Here is a 16,547-nt window from a genome sequence, read left to right on the forward strand (position 1 = left end):
CCTCCGTGCAGATTCTGGCCTCGGAGTTCGCAGCAGCCATCTTCTTCTTCTCCGGTAATCTTTGTGTATTGACGGCATTTTCAGCGCATGCGCAGTTGGAGTAAATTTCCAGTCCCGTACAACAACAAGGCATGAAAATTTCCGAATTTTTTTTGTGAATTATTGGGACTTTCGGCACATGCACAGTGGTTCCGGACCAGAAATTTACTCCAACTGCACATGCGCCAAAATTTCCGAAGAAAAAAGATGGCTGCCGTGAACGCAGAGGCCAGAATCTGCACGGAGGGGTGAGTAAAAATTAGGGGCATTTGCCCGGGGGGTGGGGGGCAGGTAGGCTGGAGGGAGCGGGGTCTACCCAGGGTAGGGGGGGAGGGTTTTTTTTTTAAATTTTGGTTTGAATTCTTCTTTATGCCACATGGGACATAACTGTTCAGTGACTTTGCAATTGATCCTCAGCATTCAGCTTAAATTCAAAAGCAACGGTTATGACCCATGTGCCCCCCCCTCAAGTCACTGATTGGTTACTGCCTGGTAACCAATCAGTGGAAACCAAGAGAGCTGCAAAGCAGGAAGTAGTGTTCTGGCTATTATGTTAGACATTCAGTCACTCCAGCTTTTATACATAACATTTTTGGCTAACTAACTATATTAGAAATATTTTTTATTTTGCACAGCCTATCTATTTACCCAGTTTTTATTTTTATACTGAACAATTCCTTTGATGTCTTCTGCTGGTGAAGGGCCTTGACAGCCAGTGCCTACGTTTTGCTATGTACAGCAGGCAAGTGGTTATAAGACTGTAGAATTGAATTAATGGAGAAACACCAGACCATTCGATAGAATGAACCTTGTTGACATGTTTCTTTTCTACACTTATCGCTGCTTCATTTCTCCAAAACAAAATGTGTTACTACAGGCGTTTGTTTGGAAAAATTATAGCATTGTAAAAAAAAAAAATTAAATAAATAAATGACATGTTGCTAATGTACCAGCACTGCTATTTTCTCATTACAGTGCCTTGGTCATGTATCTTTGTTTTCTTTCATTCAAGGTCATTTCCCTAATTTATATTGTACCATCTGTGCTAGTGTTGTTCTAATGACAGGTGCAGGGAGTAATTATCTGTATCACTTCTGTGTTGGGGAGTTAAGCCCTTTGCTATCTGAACACTTGTTTTCCGTTCATGTTGATTTGTATAGTTTCAAAAACCTTTAAAGGAGAAATAAAGCTTAACTAAAGACGTGGGCTAGAAATGTTGTACTTTATGTTTTGGGCTTCTGTACCAGCCCAAGACAACCACAGCCCTTTAGCAGTAAAGATCTGTGTCTCCAAAGATGTCCCAGTAGCTCCCCATCTTCTTTTCTGCTGATTCACTGCACATGTTATTTGCTGCTGTCACGTACTAAGTTTAGGGACCCACTCAAAATACACAGTACATATAGAATGTCACATATACGACTGAGTAATTAATACAGATAATTACTTCATGGCAGCACAGAAACCAGTGCAATTAGCATCAGAATTTAATAATCAACCCTGTAGCATCAGCTTATATTTTCTGCTTGATAATTTATGACAACATTTAAGCTTAGCTTCTCAACAGCTGCTCAGAGCCCACTGAGCATGTGAGTGTCGACACTTTCCAAGATGGCGACCTCCTTGTAATAAGTTTGAAGTCCTGGATCATTGCTGCTATTGAGAAGCTGAAACTTTAGGCTGGTGCAATAAGTTCAATATATAAAATATGGTATTTTTAGCCACATTAATTTTTAGGGTTTTCTTCTCCTTTAAGGCACTCCCTTAAAGGTGGCCATACACGGGCAGATAAAGCTGCCGATATCGGTCGTTTGGACCGATTTGACAGCTTATCTGCCCGTGTATGGGGGCTTCCGACGGGTCTTCCCGATCGATATCTGGCCACGATATCGATCAGGAAGGTTGGATTTTTACCCGACCGACCCGTCGGAGCCCCTTGGCGCATCGTAATTCAATCGTTCGGCCATACGGCCGAACGTTCGAATTACTCCCGATATAGCCATGCAGTTAGTGGCATATCGGGGAAAGATCCGCTCGTTTGTCGATGTCGCCAAACGAGCGGATCTTTGAGTCTATGGCCACCTTTAGAGTTGCTGTCTTCATTATATTTATTGTAACCAGTAGATTTAAATCCAATAGCTCCATTACATTGGACTGCAAGCTTACAAAGCATGATTGGAGGCTCTGCGAGTAGCACTTTCCCTGTGTCTGTGTGGATTACCTATGAGTATTCCGGTTTCCTCCGACGCTCCAGAACATACAGACAAGTTAATTGGTTCCTGATAAAAAATCACCCTACTGTGTGTGAATGTAATGGGGACCTTAGAATGTAAGTTTGACTAGGGCAGGGACTTTGATTAACCCAAAACAGGCAAGTTTAAAGGAAAACTATACCCCCCCAAACAATGTAGGTCTCTATAAAAACATATTGCATAAAGCAGCTCATATGTAAAACCCTGCTTCATGTAAACAAACCATTTTCATAATATACTTTTCTAGTAGCATATAGTAAGCAAACAACCCACACTCCAAGGACTTCATGTTGCAAAATCAAAGTGAAGTTTTATTTCTCAACGTTTCGGTTCTGTAACTGGGGCTGTCTTCAGGAGAGTGAATTCCACACAACAGCAAAGCAAGTTTAAATGTACATAATTTGGCGACAAAATACAATAGATGATGTCATCAGTGTTCGTCATACAGCATAGTGCTGTTAATATCCAAACCACAGGATTACTTATCATATACGTGCATAATATATGTTATAAAATATAGTGCGCCAAACATATTAATAAAGATGTGCATCATTGGTGTCAGAGTGCTTATTTGTGATCGTCTCCTTAAAAAATGCTTATTTTGTACAAAGCCCATTCTCCCAAAAGCAGGGAGAAACTCCATGTTTACTTACCTCCAGCGGAGTGAGCGTGAAGATCAGTTGTCAATGATCATGTGGCGAAATTGCGGTAGATTGTGTTTCAACTACAGCCAGTGTCTAGCCACCGTTTGCTCAGCTTTACCAGTAGAGAGGGCGCTCCTTATGGTACTCCTATGATTGTTCATTCTTTCTCTGTATGTAGTGGCCGCTTTACCCACATAGTAGAGTCCACAGGGGCAGCACGCCATGTAGACTATGTGGTCAGAGGTGCACGTAACTCTGTGCCTAATCTGGAACCTTTTCCCCTTCCTCTGATGTGTAGGTAAGGACTTTGTAACATCTCACTACATGTTAAGCATCCTGTACACTTGAAACAGCCTTTCTTCAAAGGAATATCCAACCAAATAGTCCCTTTCTTTGGGGATCTTTTCTAGTAGTATGTGCCATTGGGTAAGCATAAACAGAAAATTGCCATTTTAAAAAATAAGGGCCGCCCCCCGGGATCGTACGATTCACTGTGCACACAAACATACCAACAAACCATACAAGTTAGGTCGCATGAGCCAATTAACGGACAGAGTTCTGTCTTTTGCTTCAACACTTCTTCCTGTTACAGTTAGAGCTGTAGTATTTCTGGTCAGGTGATCTCTGAGGCAGCACACAGACCATCACAAAATGGTGGTTCAAGGCAAGAGATGTAAAAAGGCAATATGAACTTAAATATATATTCCAGTTTGGTAAGATTTTTTAATATGCCACTTAATATGATATAAACTATCATATCATATATCAGATAAACAAATCCTAATTTGCATATGCAAATTAGGGGTGGGAAGGGAATTTTTTTTATAGATTTGTAACAAAAAGTCACACGATTTCCCCCCTCACCCTTAATTTGCATATGCAAATTCGGGGTTTGACCGGGCAGAAGGTAGAGTCCTGCGCGGGTCCATTTTTTGGAACCCGTATCCGACCTGTACCTGCAACCTGCAATCCGCTACCCAGACCCCCAACCCGCATTCTTACCTGCTTGGACCCGCTACCCGACCCGCAAGTACCTAATCCGCAACCTGGACCCGAGACCCGCTGACCGTCAAGAATCAGGAAGAGATGTCATTGTAAACCGGATGTGACATAATCGGATGTAGGCGTGATCAGAAAAAAAGGAGTAAAAATCGCTATTGAGAAGACCCACGACCTGCAGAACCACTGACCCACGTCTGTACCCGCACCCGGAACGTCTACCCGCATGATACAGCAGGTTTTTGCGGGTAACCCACGGGTACCTGACCTGCTGCAGGACTCTAGCAGAAGGATTCGGTGCGAATCTGAATCCTGCTGAAAAAGGCCGAATCCTGAATCAAATCCTGGATTAGGTGCATCCCTAGAAATAACTGGCCACTGTTTGTCCTGCACAGGTGGTTCACGGAATTTTAGGGTGCATACTAGGGATGCACCGAATCCACTATTTAGGATTCGGCAAAATACCAAACCAAATCCTAATTTGTATAAGAAAATGAAGCAAATTAGGGGAAGCAAAGGGGGAAAAAAAACGAGTAGAAAAGAATCTAAAGCAGGGAAGTATTTGATCCTGAGGCTCACTTTTAATATTTTTTTAAATCTGGTTTCTAGAATCCGTAACACCAGCAGCAGAATACAGTTATAGATTTGAGTCTGGAGTAATGCAGATTTGAACGATGAGTTAAATATACGTCAAAAAAACTTTATTTAATGAACAGAATTAAATGCCTGTCTATTGCCCAATACAGTTCTCTTAACAAATATCACAGACTTGTCATTGATTCTCCGTGATATCCGTAGCAGTTACTTAATTTGTATTTGTTTCAGGGTTCAGCATCCAAATCTATTCCTGTACCCACAACAAATATCTCTGTGCCAAAATCCGTGGGGTCCAGAGCTGCGTGCAATGTTGAAGGGATAAGTCCAGAACTTGAAAAAGTCTTTATCAAAGAAACAAGCGATAAAGAGGAAAGTGTGAAGGTAAGATTGGGACTGACATTATAAAACACACACACACCATTAAATTACATGTATAGGGGTAGTTTCTTTCCTTGAAAGATCTACTAATATGTAGGCTGTAGATAAGTGCCCCCAGAAAAATAGTTTTGTACTTTATGCAATTTATGAGAGTTTAGCACTAGGGCAGACTAATCACTTGTGTAAAGCCATAATTTTTACCCATATAAACAAGCAGTCCATGGTGAATTTTGCCAAATAGGGCATGTTTGCCTAGTTGCTTTTGCTAGTGTGGATAGTGTTGCTCTGTTAGTATATTCAGAATGATCTACCAATGATCTGCTAAGCACTGTTTCTCCACAACATGCTGGCGGACAAACTTTTCCTTGTGCTGTCCACAGATAAGCTGCTGTGCTCTGTATGCTTCCATGCTGCATTCATGCCATTGATAAGTATTGGGTGTTTCTCTTTCACCCAAATTTATTGGCAGACTTGGAGTTTATAGTCAATTCATTTTTATTTATAGTACCACACTAAACATATTGGGGGTTATGTTAAAAAAGGCACTAAGTTTGCCCAGGAGCAGTAACCCATAGCAACCAATCAGAAGGTAGCATTTACTGGTCACCTGTTTAACAGCAAACATCCTATTTGTTGTTATGGGTTACCGCTCCTGGGTAAACGTACTGCCTTTTATTTAACATAACCCCCATTGTGTATTGTGATTATGTTGATCACTGCAGATATGGGACCTGAAACCTGTTATCCAGAATGCTCAGAATTATGGAAAGCCTATCTCCCATGGACTCCGTTTTATCCAGATAATTCTGATTTTTAAAAATGATTTCCTTTTTCACTATAATAACAAAACAGAACCTTGTACATGATCCAAACTAAGATATAATTAATCCTTATTGGAAGCAGAACCAGCCTATTGGGGTTATTTAATGTTTACATGATTTTCTAGTAGATTTAAGGTATGAAGATCCCAGGTCCCGAGCATTTTGGATAACGGGTCCCATACCCGTAATGTAAAGTTGCAGCAACGATAAATAAAGTTATGTTTTACTGACAGCATCCTATGTACAAAACCAAGTTACTTTGTGCCACAAATCCTTTACTATGGCAGAGATTCAGTGGCATGTGTAATGTATCACATGGAGTGCATCACTGGACTGTGCAGTTAAATATTTTGGATAGAAATGTAATCATTGCATGTGTATTGCATTCAGCACTCATGGATTATGTTTCTCATGAGGCAAAATAAAAGTTTTGAACCATTGTATTGAACCATTAACTTTGTAGAGTTTGATACAACCTCTGTTGGAGGGGATTTGGGTTTCCTGGGTACTGTCCTGTAAAAATTAGTAGTTACAATATATATATAATTTTTCCCACCCTGCCATTATATATGACATTAAGTGATCCAAGACATATGCAGATCCTGCTTGGCTCCTTTGAAGAATACTGATTTCACAGGGTGCATATAGATTGCTGCCCACTGATATAATTAGGGATCTAACTATTTTGGATTCGACCGAACCCCCAAATCCTTCGTGAAAGATTTGGCCGAATACAGAATCCGAATCCTAATTTGCATATGCAAATTAGGGGTGGGAAGGGGAAAACATATTTTACTTCCTTGTTTTGTGACAAAAAGTCACACGATTTACCTCACCACCCCTAATTTGCATAAGCAAATTAGGATTCCGATTTGGTTTGGACGGGCAGAAAGATCCAGACGAATCCGAATCCTGATGAAAAATCCCAAACCGAATCCTGGCTTCGGTGGATCCCTAGATATAACTGGCAAATGCCACTGTTTGTCCTGCAAAGGTGTTTCACTGCATTTTAGGGCGCTTACTAGGGATGCACCGAATCCACTATTTAGGATTCGGCCGAATACGGAACCAAATCCTAATTTGCATATGAAAATTATGCAAATTAGGGCGGGAAAGGAAAAGGTGGGATTTTTTTTTTTGATTTTTTTTACTTCCTTGTTTTGTGACGAAAAGTCATGTGATTTTAGGGTGCTTACTAAGGGTGCACCGAATCCACTATTTGGGATTCGACCGAATACTTTGTGAAAGATTTGTCCGAATGCTAATTTACATATGCAAATTAGGGGCGGGAAAGGAAAAAGTGGAAAAACTTTTTTTCTTGTTTTGTGACGAAAAGTCATGCGATATCCCTTCCCATCCCTAATTTGCATATGCAAATTAGGGTCTAGATTCAGTTCGGCCAGACACAAGGATTCAGCTGAATCCTGGATTCGGTGCACCAGAGTGCCCACCAGAGAACCTAATATCAATGGCTTACTAGCAGGAGCACTACAATTTTCTTATGTGTTTTGTGTTAGCCTGTAGAAATTCCAGATGGGAGAAGGGCACCAGTACCTTCCACCTGTCGGAGTAGCAGCACCCGCAGCATCGACACACAGACTCCCTCAGTTCATGAACGAAGCAGCAGTTGCAGCAGCAATCATTCACCATGTGCTTCTCCATCTTGCCCTCACGAGTCACAGGAAGGAAGTCCATGCTCCGCAGATGATCTGCTCTTTGACCGAGACAAAGGTAAGGGTTTATAGGAAATTGTTACATAATAGGTTTTTTTGTCTAGTTATTGGTCATGGCTATAATGATAGAACTGAACGTCACAAGCAGCACATAAAAAGCAACAAGAATTACCTGTGTCTAGACTGCCCTCATTGCTTTCAACTTTTGCTCAAAACGGCTCTTTGAATGACAAATGCAAGCTTTTTAGCAGTTTAAGAATAGTCCTGGCTGAATTTTACTCTTAGAATAGATGGTGACTACCAATATCAGCAGAATAAATGCTCTATTTTGGAAATTCCATTCCTCCATTACTTTCGCCATTCCTTTGTCTTACAAACATCTTCCATAAACTGCTAGGGAAAGCATTTTTTATATACCAGAAAAAAATAGCTACATGTAATGCAAGATTTTATATTTAGATACACAGATAATTTATACTTACACAAAACCTGTGTTTTAACAGTTTGTAAAAGAATCGCTGGGGGACACTCAGTAAATGTGGGTCAATGTTAACTATGTAAACTATTCTGGTCTATTTTGTAGATACTTTGTTGTTTGTATGTTGATATGTAGTTTACAGGTAAATTCTGCTTGTTTTGTTTCCATATAAGATTATTTGTTTAACAATTGTGTTGATCAAAGGGATGTTAAATGTCCAACAGAAAAAAGAACTGAAATATGATATTATATGCCACATTAGTTGTTACTTAGCTGCGTGTTAAAATTCAACATGCTCCCAAGAAGTTCTGTCCAATATCTTAGAGAGGGAACAACATGTTTTGTCAGGGGTCCACCGATCAAGTTTATGCCACAAGACCAGGCCATACCTGCTTTTAAATCTCACCCACATGAATGACTCCAGTATTTTATTCAATAACTATGAATGGTCCTTACTAAATCTGCATACAGTCATATGAAAAAGTTTGGGAACCCCTCTTAATTCTTTGGAGTTTTGTTTATTATTGGCTGAGCAACTTCCTTTTAATATTTAATTGCCTTATGGGAACAGTAGTATTTCAGCAGTGACATAAATTTGGGCAACCAACGTAGATATTGCATCAATGCTTAGTTGAGCCTCTTTTTGCAAATGTAACAGCCTCTAGACGCCTCCTATAGCCTTTGATGAGTGTCTGGATTCTGGATGGTGGTATTTTTGACCATTCGTTCATACAAAATCTCTCCAGTTCAGTTAAATTTGATGGCTGCCGAGCATGGACAGTCTGCTTCAAATCATCCCATAGATTTCCCATGATATTCAAGTCGGGGGACTGTGACGGCCAATACAGAATATTGTACTTCTCCCTCTGCATAAATGTCTTTGTAGATTTCCAAGTGTGTTTAGGGTCATTGTCTTGTTGGAATATCCAACCCCTGCGTAACTTCAACTTTGTGACTGATGCTTAAACATTATCCTGAAGAATTTGTTGATATTGGGTTGAATTCATCCGACCCTTGACTTTAACAAGGGCCCCAGTCCCTGAACTAGCCACACAGCCCCACAACATGATCGAACCTCCACCAAATTTGACAGTAGGCAGCAGGTGTTTTTCTTGGAATGTGGCTTCTTCCGCCATGCAAATCGCTTTTTGTTATGACCAAATAACTCCAAAATGACTGTGGCTTTTCTAAATGAGCTTTTGCATACAACAAGCGACTCTGTTTGTGGCGTGATTGCAGAAAGAGCTTCTCTCTCTCATAACCCTGCCATACAGATGTTCTTTGTGCAAATTGTGTTGAATTGTAGAATGATATACAAGATGTTCTTGCAGGTCTTTGGAGGTGATCTTTGTCTGTAACCATTCTCACATATCTCTGCATATGCCGCTCCTGTATTTTTCGTGGCCTGCCAGACCTGGGTTTTACAGCAACTGTGCCTGTGGCCTTCCATTTCCTGATTACATTCCTTACAGTTTAAATCTCTGAGATAGCTTTTTGTAGCCTTCCCCTAAACCATGATACTGAACAATCTTTGTTTTCAGATCTTTTGAGAGTTACTTTGAGGATCCCATGCTGTCACTCTTCAAAAGAGAGTCAAACAGAAGCACAACTTGTAATTGGCCACCTTAAATACCTTTTCTCATGATTGGACAAACCTGCCTATGAAGTTCAAGGCTTAATGAGCTTTTATCTTTTTTGTTGAAAGTTGAGTAAATTATTATGCAGGCTGAGAGGGGTTCCCAAACTTTTTCATATGACTGTATATATTGGTAGGAACAGCAACCCCAGCCTTATACAGTATATTTATGGGGTACTCTAGGGAACCCAAGTGTAATTGCTCGTAATTCAGGCTTCTCTTCTTTTTTATTTTTATTGTCCTCTGCTGTTCTTTTATGGATTTCTGTAATTATTGACATTTTATTTTTTGTTTTCACACACTTATTCACTCCACTCGCTATCTTGATTGCCCCACCCCATGTATCTATTTTATTCACAACCACTAATCTCCCTTTTCTGTCCTCCTTGCACCACTACATGTGGTGAATGTGACACAAACTGGTCCAGGTACAAGAAATATGACATCTACAAGTCATAATAAACCTTAAGATGCCGCAGACTGGTGATTTGGTTTTGACTGTTTTTTTTTTTTTCATTTATATTCCTCACTTTAAAATAAGATATTTTCCATTTTCTTCAACAAGAAGTAACAATGCAATTGGTCTTTTATTTGGGAACTCTCTAACCTCTTGTCCATGTCGGGAACAAAACACCTAATTAGAATTACAGCTTGCCTATTATATGTAGGTGTAGATGTTGCCATCTTCTTAGGAAACAATGATTCCCCGGTAATTTTTGGCTAGAAGCAGTTCCCCCCCATTGATGGCATTTATTTTTAGTTCACATCATCACATGCATGGTCTCTCTCCAGCACCTATGATTCTCTAGCTACATTGCAAGGATCAAGCATTGGCTACTGTAATGGCATCTCCTTGTTGATGTACCACCAGTCAAATTGCCTCTTCAGGGGTAGATTATGGGGCCATGACATTAAAATGCCTTTACCAGCAAGCCATTGAGCTCCGTGTGTGTATAGTACCAGTGCTTGCATGAGGCCAGCAACAACTATGTCTTGCTCCTTAAAGGAGAAGGAAAGGTTAAAACTAAGAAAGCTTTATCAGAAAGGTCTAAATAAATACACCAGTAAACGCTCAAAGTAATGCTGCTTCTGTCAAAAGAAACACATCATTTCTTTCCTTCTATTGTGTACACATGGGCTTCTGTATCAGACTTCCTTCTTTCAGCTTAAAGGAATTGTTCAGTGTAAATATAAAAACTGGATAAATAGGCTGTGCAAAATAAAAAATGAAGGGGGCCACATGGTACATTTCTGTTCAGTGAGTTTGCAATTGATCCTCAGCATTCAGCTCAGATTCAAAAGCAACAGATATGACCCATGTGGCCCCCCTCAAGTCTCTGTTGGTTACTGCCTGGTAGCCAGGGTAACCAGTCAGTGTAAACCAAGAGAGCTGAAAAGCAGGAAGTAGTGTTCTAACTGGCATGTTATACATCAAATCATATTTTATTTTGCACAGCCTATCTATTTACCCAGTTTTTATTTTTACACTGAACAATTCCTTTAAACCTCCATGACTAGGGCTTGAGCATGCTCAGTTTGCTCCTCTCTCCCCCTTCCTCCCTTCGTTGCTGTAATCTGAGCCCAGAGCTATGAGCGAGCAGGGAGAGACTCAGGCAGGAAGTGATGTCACAACAAGCTAATATGGCAGCTGCTATCCCAAACAAACCGAGGTTCTAGAGCTGTTTACTCAGGTATGGTAAATCATTCTGCAGAATAAATATAGTGTTATAGCTTGCACTATTGTGGCTAATCAATTAGCAATAAACAGCTTCGGTAGCCTTCCTTCTCCTTCAAGATGCACCTCACAAGCCCTGCTCCAATTGTTCTTTCATCCTACTGCCTTATGGCAGCTTACAGTTTTTACTTACAGAGAATAAACTAACCTAGAGTAAAGGTTGTATGGATTAAGAACACATGTTGTCGGTGATCATGGTAGTGAAAACGTCTTTTTGAAATTGAGTTGCAGGAAGCTGATGTAGAAAAGTCATTTTGGACATGAAGGCTGTAGATGATACAGGGCCACCATCAGATCATGATCATCGCAAATGAGATTTGATAGCTAGCTGAGCTGTGCAGTACAAGCTTGAGAGACACAGATTTGACAGTGATACTGTCAGAGTGAGAGTTTTTATTTCTGCATTTTGCTATGACATTATAGCAGAGCAAAGCACAGGGCAGGGAAGATGCAATCATAGGTATGATAGAGGATAGGTGTAATGCTCTTATCAAGGGGATTAAAGCTCTATGAAAATGGTACTGCTGACTTAACATCCCTGCACACCATGCATGCATCTGCTTTCATAGGACACGTTAATATTTTATGATTATATTTTTTTTATATATATTAAAATAAATAGACGTGACGCGTAAAATAGATAGACGTAACACTCATTGTCTTAGACTTCATGTAACAAATTCTGCTAAATAGTTTAGTTTAGTGTTTGTTCTGTTTTGTATTAGACAATGAGGGTTTCTATGAAAACAGATTGTGTGATTGGTGGAATTGTAACTAGTATGGACTCTCACACAGTTCCTGTTTCTTACTTTCCTTCTGTTTTCCTACTTTTCCTCTGTTCTCCTACTTTCCTTCTGTTCTCCTACTTTCCCTCTGTTTTCCTACTTTCCCTCTGTTCTCTTACTTTCCTTCTGTTTTCCTAATTTCCTTCTGTTGTCGCTCTTTCATACGTTTTCCTACTTTCCTTCACTTTTCCTAATTTACTTTCCTTCTGTTTTCCTTCTGCTTAATGATGTGCATGGTGCTTCTCTGTCCTTGATTCCGTACTTTCAGTGTGCCCGTTGCTTGTTTTCACTTTTGCTATGAGCATCTAGCACTTAACATTCCTCTTTCTTCAGTTCAGTTTAATTTCTACATGCGTGTGCATATTTGGAAACCAAATTCATGGCTCCTGATCGCTAGTAATATGGCTCCTTTTTGCAGACAGTGGGAGTAGCTCACCGCTACCCAAGTATGCCTCATCCCCCAAACCAAACAACAGCTACATGTTCAAACGAGAGCCTCCAGAGGGATGTGAGCGAGTGAAGGTCTTTGAGGAACTGTCGTAAGTAATGCCTTTTGCAGTAACGCGTGTGTGTGTGTATATATATATATATATATATATATATATATATATATATTAGCATGTAAGGGCCGCACACCCTGAAAAATGGACGAAATCTGGGTGCACATGCATTAAAAGTTCATAAATGGTATAAAGTTATGTATGGCACTCACAGGATTTTCTAAGCAAACAAATGAAGATAAAAAAGAAAAAGTTTATTGATCCAACGTTTCAGTCCCACACAAGGACCATTTTCAAGGGGGAAAAAAAGCATATGTATATGTGTGTGTGTGTGATCTGTGTTCAGCCTTGCAATTAAACATTGAGCATTGAGACAACCAGCTGATCAGTGGAAGAGAGGAAAAGCAGCTCTTACGCATCAGTAACTGCCACACATCCTGTTTGCTTAACATTGAGCTTTAACACCATTTTGTAACCCAAAGCAACAGAAGCTTTTCTGTATACTGTATCTATGAAATACGACTGTGAGCATAATTCAGCATTGCTAAGCTGCCATACCTATGCCTTATGGACAAATCCATTTGCTGGTCCAAATTACAACTGGTCATGTTCATAGGCTACCACCAACTTTCCTGGTTGCATTTTTCCTAAAGGCTGATCCTCCCCTGCTCTCACTTTTTTAAGGTAGGGATGGCTAGGACAAAAATCCAAATGGAGTGAGGCCCATTTTCAAGTAAAGCTGTAGCTCAAGTCTTGATCAGTTAAAAAGGCTTTATTAGGACATGCATAAGCCCTAACGCGTTTCGTGCCTGTGTGGGCACTTACTCATAGGCTACTGCTGTACTTGGAAATGGGCCACAATCCATTAGGTTTTTTGTACATTGAAAATTTGATTGGCAACCTTTGGACTGGTAGTTACCTTGGTGAGAAACCATTTCATCAGCCTTATTATATTTTTTTCATTTATTTGTTTAGTTTCCTTATCTTTAGACCATCAATTTATTGACTTTGCCTTTGGATAGAGCCATATACCAGTATTTGTGTGTTCATTAGGGTGGCTAGGACACCACATTTTTTAAATGGTATAGAGCCACCATAAGGGGGGGGCGGGGTTTGGCTACAGCAACATGGAAATTAGACCTGCGATCCTGGTGGCTTACCAATTTTATGGCAAGCTTTAACAATTTATTTTACTGCATCTACTAAACTTAAAAACAGAAAGCAAACATCTCCTGAATGCTGAAAAGTCTTTATATAGATGCCTTGGCCTGCCTAAATAGTAAAAAGCAATGGTTCACACTCACACCAGGTGTTGTAAAAGTGCTAACTTATTTATTGGTAAGATATATATATATATATATATATATATATATATATATATATATATATATATATATATATATATACACATACATACACATACACAGGTATATAATGTGAAACCTCTTACTATTATTTTTTTGCAATAGATAATGTTGGATTGAGACAGACAACCATTAAACAGATAGAATAGAAGAATAATTGAGAGGTTCATTATGATTTGGAGTACTTTGATCACATATGGAAGATGTTTGGCCATCAGCTCACTGACATTGCCTCATCTTATAAACAATCAACATTTCATTAAAGCTCATTTCTCTGTCCATTGACTATATTGTGTTTACTGGTAGATTAACATTTTGTTTCTTCTCCTTAATCTCCATAGGACCCGCCCACCTGTCTCTACCGCTCTCTTTTCATGCCCTGACAAAAACAAGGTTAATTTCATCCCCACTGGATCAGCCTTCTGCCCAGTAAAATTACTGGGGCCTTTACTACCTGCTTCAGATCTAACTCTCAAGAACTCCCCAAATCCTCCTCCAAGTTCTGCAGTGAATCCCATGACTGTTGAACACCTTTCATCTCAGGTCTCCTATTCGTCTCTGTCTGATGGTGCCCCCAGTGCAGCCGGCAATGATGAAGACAATGACCATGCATCTCCCCAAGATCAACAGCTTGGGCTGGAACTACTGAATGACGATCAGTTGTCGGCACCCTCTCCTACTCACAACCATGTTTTCATGTGACCACCAGCAGAGCAGGACTCTGTTGCTACAAGATGACTTGAATCACCAACTTCTGCATGTTGATTGGTAAACCTTTCTGATCAATTAAATAAAAAAATGTACTGCTTAGCGTTTGCCATTGTTAACTCGGACTGGGGCTGAACTTCTGTTTTCTCTTGACTAGCAACAATTAGTGCAGGATTCCCACTGTTCTAATGATATTATCTCTTTATGGACTATGCATTGCACCGTACATCTGAACAGGTATAATCTGCATTCTTCTGTATTCATAAATATTCCTTAGCTTGACCTGAACCAAGTCCCGTGCCTGTCTCTGCAGTGTATAATCTTGCTGTGTTTTGTCCTAAAAGGAATAACATGCTTCAGGCTTCTGTTTACAGTTGGTCCAGTGCTTTGACATTGAATCTGTTTGAATGGAGAGAACGTCGGCTATGCATTGCATTCCTGGCCCCTCTCTCACTGAAAAGAATGCAACAATATTAACGCATTGGCCACATGAGTTACACAGATCCTGTGCTAAGGCCTAGCTTTCAGGTACTTCAGATGAAGTCTAAACTCAGGTAACATGGAATGTAAACTACATTGGAAATATCAGCTTAAGACAGAAGCTTACTAGTGGCACAAAGTTTCTTAATGAACACATTTCTGTTCTTTTCTCATGATATAGACTATTTTGGAATAAGTTCCAGGTGGAAGGTCCTGGACACGGGTCTCTGATAAGAACCAGCAAGCCTATAAGTGTCCATTTATATCACTATGACAATGTTTATTCTTTCAGTGTTTTTGCCTTTCGGCATAGCCTCGCTTTGGCTGTATAGATAAGTTGAATGTCCAATATCCCCAGCACTTGTGTTCTGGCATCTTTAAAAAGAAAAATACAATTTTGAATCCACCTATACACACTAAGGGGCAGATTTACGAAAGAGTCTAATTAAAAATTCTAATTTTCGATTATTTTTTTATTTTTTTTATTTATGGTCAAAACTGTCAAATTTGACTAGGGAATTATCCAAACTCGATTTGAGTTTAAAAAAAAAAATAGATTTTCGAGATTTATCATACTCGGGCCCTTTGAAAATTCGAATTTGACTATTCTCCACCAAAAAAAATACAATTTTGAATCCACCTATACACAAAGGGGCAGATTTACGAAAGGGTCTAATTAAAAATTCGAATTTTCGATTCTTTTTTTTTTTTTATGGTCAAAACTGTCAAATTCGACTAAGGAATTATCCAAACTCGATTCAAGTTTTTTTAAACAATAAAAATGCAATTTTCCAGATTTATCATACTCAGGCTCTTTAAAAATTCAAATTTGACTATTCGCCACCTAAAAATTACAATTTTGAATCCACCTATACACACTAAGGGGTAGATTTATTAAGAGTCTAATTGAAAATTCTAATTTTTGATTTTTTTTTTTTTTTATGGTCAAAACTGTCAAATTCGACTAGGAAATTATCCAAACTCGATTTGAGTTTTTTTTTTTTTTAAAAAAAAATGCAATTTTTTTAGATTTATCATACTCAGGCCCTTTAAGAATTCGAATTCGCCGATTCGCCACCTAAGACCTGCCGAATTGCTGTTTAAGCCAATGGGAGTGGTCCAGGGATCATTATGGAGATATTTGCAGCCTTCCTGACATTTGAGTTTTTTTCGGAGAAAAAAAAGTTTGATCGAATTCCAATTTTCGGGTCATTTAAATTCATCCGAGTTGGAAAATTTTGATTTAAATATTACATTTGACTAGTCGAATTTCATATTTATGGGAGTTGAAAAAAAATCACATGAATTCGACCCTTGATAAATGTGCCTCTAAGTACAGTATGTGCTGTGTGTTGGGTGCATCAAAGAAAAGCTCCACATTCTCCCCACCTTCCTCGCTTGTCTATTTTTGTTTTATATAAAGCCATATTTAATGGTTGCCCTTAGTATGAAAAATCGGAG

General features: G+C 39.4%; 1 protein-coding gene across 4 annotated transcripts in view; it reads left to right on the plus strand.

Moving 5' to 3' along the window:
• Positions 1-14,888, plus strand: part of glcci1.S (glucocorticoid induced 1 S homeolog) — a 40,776-nt gene extending 25,888 nt beyond the window's left edge. For all 4 annotated transcript variants that reach the window (XM_018269201.2, XM_018269200.2, XM_041567487.1 and 1 more), the window contains 4 exons: positions 4,757-4,909; positions 7,245-7,458; positions 12,453-12,573; positions 14,240-14,888. In XM_018269201.2, the coding sequence (XP_018124690.1) occupies positions 4,757-4,909; positions 7,245-7,458; positions 12,453-12,573; positions 14,240-14,600 (849 nt within the window). In that variant the 3' untranslated portion in view covers positions 14,601-14,888. The remainder of the gene's footprint in view (positions 1-4,756; positions 4,910-7,244; positions 7,459-12,452; positions 12,574-14,239) is intronic.
• Positions 14,889-16,547: the final 1,659 nt, after the last annotated feature.

Source organism: Xenopus laevis, chromosome 6S, assembly GCF_017654675.1.
Source record: "Xenopus laevis strain J_2021 chromosome 6S, Xenopus_laevis_v10.1, whole genome shotgun sequence".
Classification (NCBI taxonomy): Eukaryota; Metazoa; Chordata; class Amphibia; order Anura; family Pipidae; genus Xenopus; species Xenopus laevis.